The sequence below is a fragment of the Balaenoptera musculus genome, chromosome 17, assembly GCF_009873245.2.
Source record: "Balaenoptera musculus isolate JJ_BM4_2016_0621 chromosome 17, mBalMus1.pri.v3, whole genome shotgun sequence".
In the NCBI taxonomy this organism is placed as follows: domain Eukaryota; kingdom Metazoa; phylum Chordata; class Mammalia; order Artiodactyla; family Balaenopteridae; genus Balaenoptera; species Balaenoptera musculus.
Genome location: NC_045801.1, coordinates 73,470,669 through 73,487,957, shown reverse-complemented (window position 1 = coordinate 73,487,957; position 17,289 = coordinate 73,470,669). Strand labels below are relative to the sequence as shown.

Here is a 17,289-nt window from a genome sequence, read left to right as displayed (position 1 = left end):
CCTTGTCCATGAATCTTGTTTGCAATGATGGCAACTCTGAAAAGAAATGAAGGCTTTCTCCATGGTAGAGCCTCAAGGCAAACTGGCTGGACGGGCTGGGGTGTTGATCTGGCAGTGAGTGCAGCACAATGGAAGGGATGGCGGAGGAATAATACTGGAGAAGAGAAGCCAAAGCTGAGCAACAGAGAAGCGTCAATACCAGGCTCCACCAGTGAACACACAAGAGCAAGACACAGGAGTCAAGGGTGAGAACCCAGCAGTGGCGTCTGGGCACGTGTTTATATGGCGTGGCATCTGGGCACGTGTTCATACGGCGTGGCATCTGGGCACGTGTTCATACGGCGCAGTTATTTTCTACCTGGGTGGGCAGCATACATCCTACTTAAATTCTCTGTAGCATTTGTCACTATTAACCTTTCTTCTCCGCATCTTGGAGATACTCTCTCCTGTCCTGGACTCACTCCCTCCTGGCTGTTCCCAAGGCCCTTGGGCAAGTCCCTAGTTCCCTGTGTGGTGCCATCTCCTCTCCCCACACTGGGGTTTTGCACTCAGCTGGGCTATCTTGCCTCTTCCTCAACTTGAGCTAATCTGATCATCAAATCCATTTCTTCTTCTTGGACGTGAAGCCAGAATTCACTTCTCAGCCTCCCCTGCAATCAGGTATGGCCATGTGATTGAGTTCCAGCCAACAGAATGTAAGCATAAATGGTGTTCGCCATTTCTAGGTCTGGCCCTTTAAAAGCAATCCCCCTTTGAGAGCCTCCACGCTCTTGCCCTTCCTGCTGGCTACATGACCACACCTAAGGACCTGGAAGTGAGGTATTAAAGATGGCAGAGTGTCTTTCAACCTGGTTCCCTGAATGCACAAAGAAAAGCCTTCACTGTGAATCAAAGACACATTTGTTGGATTTGTAAAATGTAAAAACACATTTCACATGTGTAAAAAATAAAATTCTTACTGTGATAAGTCACTGCAGTTTTGAGGTATATCTGTTACAGGAGTTACCACCTTTGCTATTAAATTCCAAATCTATATGTCATTAGTCCAAACCTCTACTCTTAACATTAGACTCAAACTTCTAATTTCTTCCCTCTCCTTTACTAGACTAACTCCTAATATTTTTCAGGAGTTATTCCCTGGACCTCCCAGTCCGGGTTGGGTTTCTGTCCTATGTGTTTCCAGAGCACCTTACTTATGACACAACATAGTTGTCTAATAACCATCTGCCTCCACAACTCCATGGTGAACTTTTTAAGAGTAAACACTGTGTCTTAATCTCTGCATCCTCTGTGCCTGGTTGGCAATCAGGAACAGTTTCTTGTAAGAAAAAAACAGATGAATGAATAAATAAAGGAACTGGGATTTGTCATATTAAAAATTCAAAGGCCCAAAGGTGGTGTGATCAAAGTTTCTAAAATAATGAAACAATGAAGATGTTGAATGGGGCACTTTTAAAATTAATCCTTAGAAAAAAGAGAAATAAGAAATTGTTAAAGGTTGAAAGAAGGATTTTAAAGATTTAAGGACAAACAAAAGAAGGCTTTCCTGAGTAGTGAGTAAACTTGAACTTCTTATAAAATGATAGGGGAATTAATAAAAGTTTGTAAGAAGTTTCTAAAGGAAACTTGGTTTATTGAGAGGATTGCCCAAGTCTTTTGAGACTGATCATGAAGAACAAGTATAGCCTTCCAGGACACATCCTTAGACAGACCTCTGGGGGATAGGAGACATTTAAAGCTTTTTTGTAATAGTTTCAAAACCATTGTTTAAACACCTTGTAGTGATGTTACCTCCTGCTCCGCCAGCTAACACCCTAGTGACAGCTCACCTTGGAGCCACACACACTGTGCATCAGCATTCAGAGCACCTACGCTGTACCCAAGGTGGGTGGTAGGTGAACAAAAGTGGGGCTAGAGAACAATCCAGAACTTCCCGGGGCGTTCCTTTTAGCGCCCTCACCCTCTGCATACAGGATTTTCCTGTGCAAGCCAACAAAGAGCTATTACAAAGCCTGCATGTGACTTACAGAAATAACTGGCACTCTCACTTTACTTCCAAGAGCTTTTTTCTCTCCAATGCCTGGGAAAACCCACATGAAGGAATAACTATAATAATCAAAAGTTTGGCTATTTCACTGACTTCTATTTACTCTATAAAAACTGACTTTTAAAGTACAGATCATAAATGAGAGCTGGGTTTTCTTCATCCTTGACCTTTCCATTGCTTTCACTGGTTCAAGACATTTAACTTTTATCTGAAAAGATGTGACTGATCTAACTGATCCAAAGGGAGCCAAAACGTAAAACAGACGTGCTTCCCTTTTATAGAGACAACATTTAACCTTTAACTCAGAACTTCATTCTGGAAGATTTGAAAGCACTGCACTCACCTGTAGCTGGGATATCGTTAGAGGGTATCGGAATAATATCCAGGTAACACCTTCACTGCAGGGCGGAATAGTGAGAGAGCCTTCGTAGACCCAGTAATCACGCAGCAGAGGGTCTGTGCCATCACGTGGACGTGTCACGGAAAGGCAAGTTAATGAAAAATAATTTGGAAGATTCCAACGATAATTTTCAAAATTACAAACTGTCCAAATAACACTTCTTAGACTGATGTCATTTTTAAACTAGAGCCTCACGTTTGTGTTTTTAATCTAATCATCATGGAGAAAACAATCAATAAAAAACACGATGAATCCTCTTTCTATTATTTATAGCAGTTTCTCTCAACGGGTTACTATACATATTTAAATATGGCTATATAAACGGGATGTATATAAACTTGATATACTATATTATATATATACATACTTGATATATATATACTATACACTATCTATATACTATATATCAAGTTTACTCACTTGAGGAGAAGTGTATCCATTTTTTTTTTTTTTTTACTTTATTGGATGATTTACCTGACTGGTTATACCCAATATCTATTGAATGTTTACTACGTGTGAAGTGCTCTTCTAAGCATTTTACATTAACTTATTTAACTCTTACAACAAACCAGTGAGATAGGTCCCATTATTACCCGCACGTTTCAGATGGGGAAACTGAATCACAGAGGGTTAGGTTAATATGCCCACAGTCACTGGGCTAACAACTGCCAGAGCCAGGATGAGGACGAAAGCAGTCTGGCTTCAAAGTCTGTGTGTTTAAATTATCTTTTTAAAAATTCAGTTAAAATAAATTTTTGTAAAATACACACAAAAAAAAGGTCAATAATTTGTAACTATTGGGATTTAAAGGGAGAGACTGCTTAAGTTGTTCCCCGGTGTGATTATTTAGAGCTTTTGATTCTTTTAAGAATGTTAAATCATGTATCTGATTTTTTTAAATAAAAATGAGAGACAAGAAAACAGTCTGTGCATTTAACCATGCTGTTCTAGCTACCTCTATATTGCTTCTTCAATAGCAAAATATTGAAATCATATTATGATAGAATAAAAAAAATCATTCTTATAAAATCTTGTAGCCCTGCATTAGAAGAATTTGTGATTAAATATGATGGTGAGTATTCAACATATGGAAAAAACTGGTTTGTAGCAATGCAATTAAATGTAGAAAGTAGAAGATACAATGCATTTGGTTTTGTTTGAAACACGAAAAAATTTCACATAACTTAGGCGGAGAAATGTGAAGACCAAAATTTTGTACAAAACAACCTTTATCTACAAATTATATTTTGAGTATTTTATATACAATTCTTACCTGTTCAGGCATACCTAAATATTTAGAAATAATAGCTAAATAATAATATCATTGCAAAGAGGTTATCTTTTAAAATTAGATATAAAGTCTATTTCACACCAGAGATTGATAAGAACTGCACTGACCAGTCTTACATATATATCAAGGTTATGTTATTACAGTCGTGCTTTACACAGAGGTAGCAATTTGTATCAATGAAAATCCCAAAAAAAACCTCTTCATGGATTAATGGAACTAGTGGTAAAGTGTTTATTATTTCAAAAGGTTTACTCCCAGGTTTAGAGCAATCTGAAACTGGTACCAACTACAGAGAATATAAATTGTAAAGAAACTTTATTAACTAATAAGATATAGTTGTGTATGTTCTGAGGAAAACAGTGCAGTCATATCCACAGTTAAAATTCATCTTATGCAGATGAATGCTTACCTGGTAATAAAGTGTTAGGATTAAAGCAGGGTATTGTTTTGGACTTCCCCTGAAACAGAAAACAATGTACCCCATGTTAACATAAAATTTCTAAATTTTAGAATAAGAACATTTATTCGCACTAAAAATCCAGGTTGAAGTCTTTTCTGAATGGCATTATCAGACCCCATAGATTTGTATCAATCTGTCTTCTCATTGGAGCAACAGGGGTTGATTCCAACAAGATACTCCTGCTCTGAGTCTGTAGCTATTTTCTCTGCTGCTGCAGCTCAATTTTCCCTATAATTCCAGATGTGAAACTTAAAATCGTCCAATGTCCATCTGCCCCATGTCAGCTACCTTTCCGGCTCCTGGTGCATCCAGACCAGAGACTTAGGCCTTGGCTCAGGGAATTCTTTAGAAATGACTCTCTTCCTGGTACTATGATCTCAATTCCTAACCTTCTTGGCAGGACGGGCTGCCTCCCAAATTCTCGTTTTGCCCCCTTTGGATTTGGTGGCTCAACTCTAGGACCTATTCTGGATGCTCTCCTCCTCCAGAGAGGGAGAACTGACACTCAGATGAAAATATTAAATTTCAATACACGTTTATCAAAACTAGATTTAAATTTCAATAAACTATTTGTGCCATCACCAATTCACATTTCTGATCACTATTTTAAGTAGTCCCATTTAAAATGCCAGTCCTTAGACAGACAGACCTGTCACGCCAGTTGGATGTCTCTTATAAGATTACTCCACTAATGCAGACATAACAGGGAAGGTTAGTGCATGACCTCTTGGTCTCTTCCTTACTTCTGGGGACTGCTGGACACATTAAAGAACCCAGCTTACTTACCTCCCACCATCCTCCTATATTCCATAATGACTGACGTCACATTAGCTGAAGCAATAAAGGAAAATTTCTCAACCCATTTCTATTCAACAAATGCCAATGAACATGTGTCCTTGTCCCCTTTTCACCAGCTTCTGTGACCAGTCTGTGCTTTCCCCTGGCAGCTGGATTCACTCTGAGCCTGCGCTCAGGAGAGAGTCTTGCCTGGTTCCAGATGCTCTGGGCTTGAGGTAGTGAGTCTAGAGCTAGCGAGACTTTGTTTCCAGACAGATTTTAGGGTTGGCCTTGGGCCTTTGGACCCCTGTGCGGTATCTACAGCACCCACATGGGATTGAACTTCTCCCCCACAAGGCCACTCAGATTCTACTGACTCAACGTGAGCATAAAAGGTACTGTTTATAAGAGAACTGGGCTTCCCGGCAATGCTAGGCCGAATCACTACAGGCTCAAATCCACCTAAAGTCACCTTCTGTGGGATATATCATCTTATGGCTTATATGTACTTGTCTCTTTTTTTCTTTTTACTTAAATACTTTGAAGTGTGGTTGCCACAATTTTTATTTGTTTCATTTACACTACCTTCCTATAACCAGCGGGCAGAAAGGGGTAACTCAGCTGGCCTGGGTTGCTCGAATCCTACACAATCCAAAAAAAATTAAAAAGGCCTGTCTTCAAGACTGGCCCTTGGCTGGCTCCTGGAAGATAATCTCTGAGCCCTTGGAATATGCTGCCTGAGAAGAGTGGCTCTGTGTGCCTGAGGCCTTGGGTCAGGCTGCACCAGTTGGACCAGATAAGTATATCCCAACACTGTGATTTATGGTGAAAGCCCGGTTTGCTCAGGGTCGGGGAGGGCTAGAGTCAGAGTAGCTGAGGTCAGTCCCTCAGGCATTGCCGGCTGGCATGACTGACCCCCAATAAAATCCCTGGACACCAAGGCCCAGGAAAGCTTCCCTGGTTGGCAATGCTTCACACGTGTTGTGACATCACTGCTAGGAGAATCAGGTGTGTCCCCATGCGACTCCACGGGGCAGGGCTGTCTGGAAGCTTGTGGCTCGCTGCTCTGGGGCTGTAGCCTTCCGCTGGAAGAAACCACAACCAGGAGGGTAAGAACTTGGCTGTGAGTCCTTTTAGGGAATCTCCCAGCCTGAAGGTGGGCTTGGAAGCCTCTGACACAGCCAGTATTTTTATTTTCTTTTCAAGAATGACTTACCTTATACTGAATATCCTGGAGGATTTCAGTTACAGTCTTCAGGCCTACGTGTTCTTTTCCGATCTGCAATGTGTAAAGCATAAACCATAACCATAAAGCTTTTAAATATGTAGCTTCTACTTAAAGTAACCAACAGGAGTGAAGTTCAAGTTCACCTGAATGTCCTTCCTGGGGAACAAATGACCTTTTTAACAATAGCCAGGTCAACATCTACTGAAGGCAATTAAAGGTGTAACAGAAGCCAGTACAAGAAAGTATTAGATATGTTCCTAGACATTTCCAAGAATCCATTCTAAATTCACCTTGCTAGGTACAGGTTTACCCACTGTGCTACATATAGATATATATATAAAAAGTCATAATACTGCGATATAGAAATTTCAAGGATATTTCTGAATTAAAATTATTCATCGCATGCCCAAAGCCTTCCATTTTCACCTTGGGCATTTCTAGATCATTACTATAAAGATTTTATCCGTGTTGAAAAAATTTTATTAACTCAGAAAAATGAGTACATGATTTCATACGTACTCATTGTCCTGTCACCGAAATCAGGACAACATTTCTTGATTACCACAGGACATAGTTCTATAATCCCCTTTTTATTCTTAAATAAATATGAATATGCTGTTCGTAGCTTTCTATGTTTTTTTTTCCGGGTCCCGTTGAGTGGCTTGCGCAGTCTTAGTTCCCTGACCAGGGACTGAACTCAGGCCATGTCAGTGAAAGCTCTGAGTCCTAACCATTGGACCACCACGGAATTCCCAGTAGCTTTCTCTTTTAAAGCATTATGTAGCATTACATTTTTTCAGCGTATAAAATGTTCCAAATAATTTGAGAGTTTAAAAAGAATATGATGTTAAATATTCTTGACTCTAACTTTAAAAATTGTAAGTGCAATCTGATTTCCATTTTCCAGCCAAGTTTCAACAGTCCATGATAATGGAGGGCAGTCACAGCAGAGACAATTTACAACCTCAGACAAACAATCCTTGTTACGGTTCGCTTTTCCTCTTCCACATAAATTCTGGAGAATGACCTACAAGGAGCTAGAAGAGCTGTCACCATGTTTATATTCCCTGTTTCTCTCCACGTGATCCAACTGGGAAACAGGCTAGGTGAAAGGGCATCAGAGGAAAGAGGTGAGACAAGAAACTTACATAACCTAAGATCGGCCAATCAGTTCAAAATAATTGAGACATCATTTTCCAAGTGTTTGCAATTCCTGAGATAGGCACTAAAAACAGAAAATGAATTCTCTTAAGTTAAAAAAATGTATATATATATATATTATATGTGCATATGTGTATATATATATATACACATACACACACACACACACACACACACACACACACACACGTATATATATATATATCTCAGGGAAATTTACTCCTGGGTGCAAAAGCCTGGACCTGTAGGCAGACACCTTCACCCCATCTTCAGGGGAAACAGATCCCTCTATTGTACTGGTTTAACCACAATGTAGCATTTGGATGATTACACCCACAGGTCGGCTCTGTCTTTACTTCATGCATCTCTTGTCAGAGCTTAACTCTTTGAAGAGTCCACATCTGAACGCTGTAAGGCCACACAATGTAGTGGGGTCCAGGAGCAAGGTCACTTGCGTTGGATGCTGGGTTCTGACCCTGACTCTCTTTTTAGTCTTGAGCAAGTTTACCTAACCTCTGTGTCCTTCAGCTTCCTCCTCTATACAGTGGGGCAGACAAAAGTGATGGGGTTGAAGATAAGACTCAATCAAACAAAAACCTTAGAACAGGGACTTCCCTGGTGGTCCAGTGGCTAAGGCTCTGCGCTCCCAATGCAGGGGGCCCGGGTTCAATCCCTGGTCAGGGAACTAGATCCCACGTGCCGCAACCAAGAGTCCATATGCTGCAACTAAAATTCCCGCATGCCACAACTAAGACCCAACGTAGTCAAATCGATCAATCAATCAATAAATATTTAAAAAAACAAACCTTAGAACAGGGCACGGTGCATTGTAATTCAGTGACTATCACCCAGACTACTTTTAATCAGAATGCTACACAGCATCGAATACAGTTCTTACATAAAGTAGCACTTAATAACTCTTACTGGCTCCTTCTGTCTATAAAGGATCTTTACCTTATGGGCAAAACTTTATATTTTGCAACCAACTTCAGCTGTTGCTCGATCTCTTTCCTTCTTTGTCAAAGTTTTGTCTGAAGAGGTGACAGCTACCAAAAAGAAAATATAGACGATCCTCTGCACACCTCAGCCCCTACAGCAGTCCAGGTGACAACGCAACATGGGACCAAGAGTCTGCCAGGAACCCAGAAACTTCTGACCCTCCCCTTGGTCATCTTTCACCGCCTCCCCAAATGCCAGCCCTCTGGTGAGTTTCCTCTCGGACAGCCTCAGCCCTGTGCTTTTCCACTTCTAACGCTAATCCCCCCTCATTTTCCACCGCAGCCTCTGAAACTGGATGACTCCACAGCTTTGACAAGTTCTCCCGCCACCTCCTCCAGGGGGTCTCTGTGAACCCCTCGGGTCTGCTCAAGGCCACCACCCTCCCAAGCCTTTGGAGTGGACACTGCGCAGTCTCCCTCAAGACAGGAGTGAGAACCGTGGCCAGCTTCCAGCTGTTACTTTCAGATGGGTCTTCTACCCCACAAGCCCAAAGCCATCCTCCTCCTCTGAGTGGACTGCCCTCCTCCGATGCTATCCTGCTCTACTTGTCACTTCCTGACCCTCTGGCCGCTCCCAGTGGTCACCCCCTCCTGCCGTCACTCCGGACGACTTCAACATCCCTGTGCGTGACCTGTGCCCTCCCTGGCCTGTCTCTTTACCCCTCAGTCCATGCCCATCAGCTCCCTCCCACCTCAGCAAACCAACCCTGAGAACACACCCTGGATTTGTCTTCACTCTGAAAACTGCAACTCCAAACAAAGACCATTGCCTCTGACCATAAGTGCCCATCCGTCCAGCTCTCTCTTCTTTTCTCTCTTCCTATTCACTGATCACAAGGCGTCACGCCCCTCAGGTCCCTCTTGGCTTCATCTCTTTCCCTTCCTGCCTGTGCTGAATGACACCTCTTAAACCATTCTCCACTCTCTAATCCCTTTGTCCTCCTAAACCTTATGCTCTGTAATGGATCAATACAACAATTAATTTGTTAGAGGGACTTTCCTGGCGGTCCAGTGGTTAAGACTCCGTGCTTCCATTGCAGGGGGCATGGGTTTGATCCCTGCTCGGGGAACTAAGATCCCACATGCCACAGGGCACGGCCAAAAAAAAAACGAAAATTGCTAGAATTCTCTGCTCCTCTCCCTGGATGGAGAACAGCCCACGATCCGTTGTCCTGTACCATCTGTGATGTCCAATCTCAAGTGGGTCTCCCACAAGGACTGTCAAGTCTATTGTCATTCCCCTCCTGCGCTATCTCAAAACCCAGTCCCACACCCATATTTCCTTTGCTCTATAAATAATTTTGCTTTGCATGTCTCAGAGATAATACAGGTCATCAGGCATAAACTCCCCTAAATTCCTGGCTTTCTTCACCTAAAAATGCGTGCCGTTTGTGCCCACCCTTTCCTCCTGGCCCTCTATTTCAGAGAAGGGGTGGGGCCCGTCCTGTCCGGGATCAGTCCATCCACCTAATCTCATCCCATGCCTTTCCACCTCCTCTGAGGCTTTTCTGTATCAATTATCCCCTTTCTTGCCGGTATGTCTAAACAACATCTGCGCTAGCCCTTTTTGCTCAGAATAAAAGCACAGGCCCATCTCGGATCTCAATATGAAACAATCCGAACCTTGCTGTGGACATCGCCACTAGTTCTCACCCCATCTGTCTTTGAGTCAAGCTTCCTGAGAGGGAAGTCTATCCTCATTGCCTGGACTTCCTCCCCTCCGCTTCTCCCAGCCTCTGACCTAAGTGCAAGACCCCCGCACGCGGTCCTTTCCTCTCTGCCTCGGCTGACACTCCCAATTAGCCCTTCTTTCCTCCGTGAATGTCTGCGCTATAGTTTCTGTGACTCTGTTCTCTCCCGAGAAAGGCATTTTCACATAGATAATCTGGATTTTCCCTCCTATGGAAAGTTAGAGCCAGAGTACAAGCTCCCAAGCTTTGCCTGCCTCCAGTAATGGGCTGGTTCCAGGGAACGGCGATGTTTGGTCCCAAGAGACTCGGCTTCCAATCTAGTGCACTATTACTGCATGTCAGCTGTTCTACACTGAGAAGCAGTAAGTGAAAACATCAAGTTATCCCATTGAATTCCATTCACAAGTATGTATTGGGTACCACCTCCAAAGATGAAACTAACGTGTTCCCTCCCCTCCTACAGATGACTATTTGGTTATTTGTGTTCTTATTTTTATTTTATTCTTATTTTTTTTTAATAATGAGACACTGCCTTCTACTTCTACTGCCTCATGCTGTCAAATCTGGATGCTCTGTTAACCTTCTCAGGTTACAAAAGATGGACTTTAACAGTTATTATTTTCAATATACTAAAGATTATCAGAATATATTTGTAGTATAATTTAAAACATTTTTCATCAACATTTTGTGATTCTATTCTCCTTATACAATGCAGATATAAAATAGAAGGAATATAGGGCCCTGCCTGTGAAAAAGGCATGAAATAAATAGTGAGAAGAAGATTTATTTTAAAATGTAAGGATTTGTTTTAAATTCCATGACATGTGTTATACTTTAAAAACATGGATTTCAAAATACTAAAAGGCTAAATAAAACTGGAAGGCTACTTTCAAACATCAATAAAGAAATATCTTAGAGGTATTTATAACAGGAAATTGTTGGAATTAATACTATTGAAATATATGCCACCCCCAAAAAAAGAGGTTTTAAAAGGCCCCTTCCTCAGCTCTCTTTGGAAAATTAAGTTATTAAGGACCACTAGGTTATCCAAAGGCAGCCTGGAACCACACAGAGTGGACAATGGTTTCTGGTCCTGACTGGTGACATCAAATCCCTGGGTGACTATAAACAATGACTTGGCCTCTTTGGCCCTTGGTTTCTCTTCTATAAGAAGCGGAAGGGGGAAGCCTACAATTTCCAGAGTCTCCTTCACCTCTAAATCTTTTATTACATCAAGTAATTACATCAAGACAAAGTTTAAAAGATTCACCTTAGGAACTAAATTAAAATTTTACCTTTGAAAGCCTATGGTCCGCTTCTGTACGTTTCACTAAATTTATATAATATTCTTTGCCCACCAAAGAGCTCAAATCTAAACTTTACATTGACTATAACCACCAAGGTCTTTGCCGCTCTCATTTTATCAGTGTTTTCTACAAGGCACTTCAAATCATCTTAGAGTGAAAATTATTAATAACAAATAGCTAAAGGAATCTACTACATGATTATAGTATTGATTTCTCTTAGATTTTGCAGGAAGGCGAGGTCCAAAAATACTTTCTGAAATGCTTTTTCAATAATAAAATGAACTCTGCCTTCAGGAGACATTTTCTAACTCCTTTCTCCAAAGACCCTGAAGGCCACTCTGAAGAAAACTTCTAATAAGCCAATGAACCATTTTCTACCAGTGAATATGGGGGCTCATCTTTGACCCAGAGAGATCAAGTTTTCTATTTTTAAAGTATCAATGCTCTCTGCATAGGTGTTCAATGTCACCTCTAAGTAGTAAAAATGAGAGAGAAAAACCTTTTGCAAAATAAATTAGAAATAAGCATCTCTGAACAATGTAACAATCATAGCAGGAGACCATTTACCTGAACAAACAAGGCAATGATGGCGATTCCATGGGGCTTCCCCACAGCCTCATCAATACTGCCAAACAAGGTGGAGTTCCAGTGGATCAGGTGGAGCTGGGTGAGCAACAATAGACAGGTAACCTCGTTACTAAATGTACTTCTGCTCAGGAAAACAAAGACCTATCAACTGCTCCTTGACCATATCTGTATGGTGTCGTACGCAACGCGAGTATCACAGACAGATGCAAACAGATGACTGGTTTAATACTGGTTCTCCGTATGAATTCCTCCCTTCTCATTTCTGAACAGAAGCAGTGCTGAGTGCCACTCGAGTTCTGCTTTTGTCCTAATCAGGAGCACATCTAAGAAGACTCGCAGATTTCACACTGATTTAGCTGCCTTTCCTTAGACGCCATCCCCTCTGGCTCTCAATGAAACAGAACTCCGGTCTGGGCACAAACACCAGAACTCATTCGAAGGATTACCACCTACATACTCAAGTACTGTGTCACCCAGTATTTCCATCAAGGATAATACAAAACCAGTCTCCAATTCTGTAAATGCTTTCTACTCTCTAAGAATATGTAGACAGATAGTATCCTATAAAAAGCGCTGCATCTTTTTAAAGCATGGTAAAATAATGAATGCTGATGTAGAACTCTAAATGAAAGCCATTTCCTGTCCTGGAGATAAAATTTTATCTGTGAAGGAATGACGAACAATACTCCAGAGGATTCTCCCACTACGATCCCCATAAAGCTCTGTAGTCTTCAGGTTTATCTAGAATGTGCACTTGCTCCTACAGTGCTGATAAAACACTTGCAAGAAGCCAGATTCAATTCCCTGGTTAAAATCAAATGGCCGCTGAGGTTCTCAGTAGAACAGTAGCAAGGTAAATCTTCCGCCTAGAATACTAAACTTCATCGCTTTAGCTTTTAATCAAGTCACCATTACTTGCTGCCTGAAAACACTGACCCATTTAAAAATTAGTTTTAATCCAAAAAGACATACTAAAATTCAATCACCATGTCATTTTAGCATCCACATTAAAATATTAAGGAAAATTATCATGAGGATTGCCATTAACTTTGAAGTTTCTCCTGCTGAATTTGTCCAACTAGAATTCAAGATTATAAAGCTGACCACTAGGGGGAAGTAATGAGGTCCTCTGCCTATAATAGAAACGGTCACCCAGGACAGGTCAGGCTATGAAAAGCCCACATGAACTTGGATTGTCCAGTAAATGTAACTGTCAAGGCACTGCCTTTAAGGAAGCGATGTTCTATAACCTTTCAGTTAGTAATGAAAGACAGACCAATTTAATCTTTCCTTTTCTGGCTGCAACAATAGCTTCGGAGCCCCAGTGGTACAGATAAGTGTACAGTGGTACAGATAAGAACTGATTGCCTTAATTAAATCAACAAAAAAAAGCCCAAGGTTGAAATCTATTTTTATTCCACAAATTGCAAAGTTCAAATCAACATTTTTCTTACTTCTCATAGCGACAGTATGGAGCTTTTTTTTTTTTTTTTCTGAAACAAAACAAACCAAAAAAAATATGTTTTGGGTTTTTTTTTTGTTTTTTTTTTGCCACTCCTCCATAATTCAGCAACATCATCACTCACACCTGTTCCTCAAAAACTACTTCACATGTTTTTGTGTTTAAAAAATTGAGGGTCTCCACTCCTTAAGTGTGTGCTGTACACGGCAATCTCATTTCAAAGAGTACAGTATGGGGGAATTCCCTGGCAGTCCAGTGGTTAGGACTCGGTGCTTTCACTGCTGGGGCCCGGGTTCAATCCCTGGTCAGGGAACTAAGATCCACAAGCCTCGCAGCACGCCACCCACCACCCCCCCCGCCCAAAAAAAAAAGAGTACAGTATGGAATACCTGATGGTAGAGAAATATGGCCAACACCACCTGGGCCAGGTGACCAAGGCCAACATCGGCAGTCATCAGACATGTTGATATAGGCACCCTGGACATGATGTGATGAAAATCACATTTTACCTGTGTGCTCTTCCTCCCAATAACCCATAACCCCAGTCTAACCAAGAGGGAAACCTCAGACAAATCTCAAGAGAGGGACATTCTACAAAATAGCTGACCAGTATTTCTCAAAACTGTTAAGGTCGTCAAAGAACAAAGAAAGCCTGAGACAATGTCCCAGCCAAGAGGAGTCTAGGGAAACATGAGAACTAAATGCAAAGTGGTGTCATAGGTGAGATCTTGGAACAGAAAAAGGACATTAGGTGAAAATGAAGGAAACTGAATAAAATACTTAATGTATTGAGATTGGTCCACTAATTATAACCAATGTACCATACTAATGTAAGATGTTAAAAACAGGGGAAACTGGGTGTAGGTCAGGTGGGAATTTTCTGTACTATTTTCATAATTTTCCTGTAAATCTAAAACTGTTCTTAAAATATACAGTCTATTCAAAAAAAAAAAAAAAGAAAGAAAGAAAGAAAAGAAAAATTAAGGGACATCCTGGCACTTCCACTAACTCAAGCTAAAAAGGATAACAGAAGATCGCTATGATCCTTGTGTGACCAGTACAATAACACAGAACGAAAATAGCAAGAGAATCTCTACCACCTGTTGTCTGCTCTACCATCTGGGTCTTATAATCAGTTGAGACTCCATTAAAGAGCAAAAGAGATTCTTCCCTCACAGTGCACAAGGAACCCAAACTTCAGAAACAAAGCTCCAGCCTGGTATTTACTGAGAAACGCCCCTCTCTTGGAGATGCTTTGTCTCATTAAGACCAAACAAAACATCATCAGAGATCCCCTTTCCAAGCCACTAGAGGATGGTTATTTCAAGTACCAGGCAAATTTCCAACACATTCTGGAAACCAGCTGTAACCGGTAGTAGTCACATAGATGAGCAGTCCACACCCATCGCACACTCTACATTTTTGCTGCCTCTCGGCTTTAGCTCACTCTGTGTTCCCTGAGCCCTGCCTCACTCCACCCATATTAGATTGCTGCCATATAACAAAGTGCCACAGACTAGGTGGCTTAAACCACAGAAGTTTATTTTCTCAAAGTTCTCGAGGCGTGAAGTCCGAGATCAAGGTGTGGGCAGGGTTGGTTTCTCCCGAAGCCTCTCTCCTTGGCTTGCGGACGCCCACCATCTCCCTTGACCTCACATGGTCTCTCCTCTGTGCATGTCTGTGTCCAAATTTCCTCTTCTTATAAGGACACCAGTCATACTGGACAAGGGCCCATCCTAGTGACCTCATTTTCACCTAATAACCTCTGTAAAGATCCTGTCCCCAAACACAGTCACATTCTGCTGTATTAGGAGCTAAGACTTCAATATATGAATTGGTTGGTGGGGGGGAGGGGCAGGGGGGAAAAATTCAGCCCCTAACACCGTCTATCTCCCCCTTTCCTTTCTCCCCAGCTTAATGAAGTTTTTTCAGGTCTGAGAAGCCTGAATTACTATATATTATAATAATTATTATTATTATTTTGCCTTATATTAGTGTTGGTTCTGTTTCATAGAGCAAAGCCATAGAGACAGGAAAATCATCAGTGCCTGTGAAGAACTGAGTACCTTGGGGGTAACTAGAGGGCACATAAGACCAGCAGTGACAGGAGAGATGGGGCTGGAAAGTTAGAGGGGTTCGGATGGCACAGAGGTTTAAATTTTATCATAACTGTGCTTTGGGAAACACTAAAGCAATATATTATTGCAGTGAATATTATTATTACTTATGCTTCTTAGAATCAATCAAAATCCCCCTTCAAAGGTTCTTCCAACAGAATGGGGATGGATGGAAGTATTTGGCGTGGGAGGTGGGAAGGTAAGCTAGGTGTCTACCACGAAAGTTCCAACAGAAGATTATGATACGGGTGTGTGATGATTAACTTTGTGTGTCAACATGGCTAGGCTATGGTGCCCACCTGTTTGGTCAAACATCAGTCTAGATGTTACTTTGAAGGTATTTTTTAGCTGTGATAACATTTAAATCAGTCGACTGAGCAAAGCAGATTACCCTCCATTATGTGGGTGGGCCTCATCCAATCAGTTGAAGGAGAAGGAATTCTACCTCCGGAGTGAAAAAATCCTACCTGCATTTCCAGCCTCTGGCCTGGCCTGCATACTTCAGATATGCCAGTTCCTTAAAATAAATCTTAACTCTCCTCTCTCTGTCTCAGAATATACATATACTGTTTCTCCTGAGAACTCTAATACAGGTTGTACAAACAAACAAAAAGTGTGTGACGAGAAAAAAAGTGTGGAGATGAATGGAGGCTTAAATCTGAACAACATTAGAAGCAACAGGAATAAAGGCAAAGGGCTCTAACAATTAATGTGACGGTGTTTGCAATTTATTCTTCTAAGACTAAACATGGCTCCTCTGGCAAAGGGTCGGGGACAAAACGATCTACTGATGCTCAAAAAGAACATATTAGAACGTCTGCTTACATTTATTTTTATCCAATGTCTTTTCATTTCAATTTTCCTATGCTACACAAAATAGATTATATATTATATATATAATATACAGATCAATACATATATAATACATATTAGTGCATGAATTAATTTAGTAATAAATACGCACATATTGAGGACACGTGCTCTGAAATTTGTCTGGGGACAAATGGATTTGAACGGAAAGGCATTTGAGACTAAGCATATGGTTTAGATAATGATGACGCAGCCCATGGAGTCCAAGGGAGGCTTAGCAGAGGTCCAAGCAGACAGCTATCTGCTGAGGGCACCTGGAAGACTCATTTCAAAGTCTAACAGTGCAGACACGCTCTGGGGCGGGGCAGGTCTGCGGCAGAGGGCAGAACGGCAAGGAGTAACACTGCACGTGTGCAACTCTAGTGCTAACTTCTTAGAGGCAGCAGCTCTCCTAAAAGACTTCTGAGCTGGGGGTCACCAGCCTCAGACACTTGTTTCAGCTCCTTAGCTCTGGGAACTTCACAAGCCACCACCTCTTGGAGCACGTCTCCCTATACCAGAAGGAGAGCTACGCCTGAAAGCTCGGCTTCTTCACACCTTCTCTGTCCTCCCATTGGGCTCTCTGTACCCCCATATTCCTATCACATTTCCCCCTCCTTAGCTTTAGTTGTACATAGCCCATGAAGGCAGAGAAGCGGGGTGATGACTTGGAGGACGGAGAGCAGCTTTCCAGGTGGCAGTGCAGCCCCAGGTCATCAACACTGCTCGTTTCTGAGGAGGATGAGGGTTAGATGGTGAGATGACTCGTCCCCCGCCTAGGCTCAGAGGGGCCCCCTCTGCTCGGCCACCTCACGCCTCCGATGACACAGGCAGGACTTGGCCTCACGGAGGTCTCTGGAGCCTAGACCTTCTTTGCCTGTAAGCACACGGGACAGCAGGTGGCAGAGGGGTT

General features: G+C 41.8%; 1 protein-coding gene across 2 annotated transcripts in view; it reads right to left on the bottom strand.

The window, feature by feature from the left end:
* Positions 1–17,289, bottom strand: part of CA8 (carbonic anhydrase 8) — a 230,125-nt gene that overhangs the window by 27,345 nt on the left and 185,491 nt on the right. For both annotated transcript variants that reach the window (XM_036830406.1, XM_036830405.1), the window contains 4 exons: positions 11,928–12,023; positions 6,192–6,254; positions 4,148–4,196; positions 2,391–2,503 (listed from right to left, as the gene is read on the bottom strand). In XM_036830406.1, coding sequence (XP_036686301.1) covers positions 2,391–2,503; positions 4,148–4,196; positions 6,192–6,254; positions 11,928–12,023 — 321 coding nt within the window. The remainder of the gene's footprint in view (positions 1–2,390; positions 2,504–4,147; positions 4,197–6,191; positions 6,255–11,927; positions 12,024–17,289) is intronic.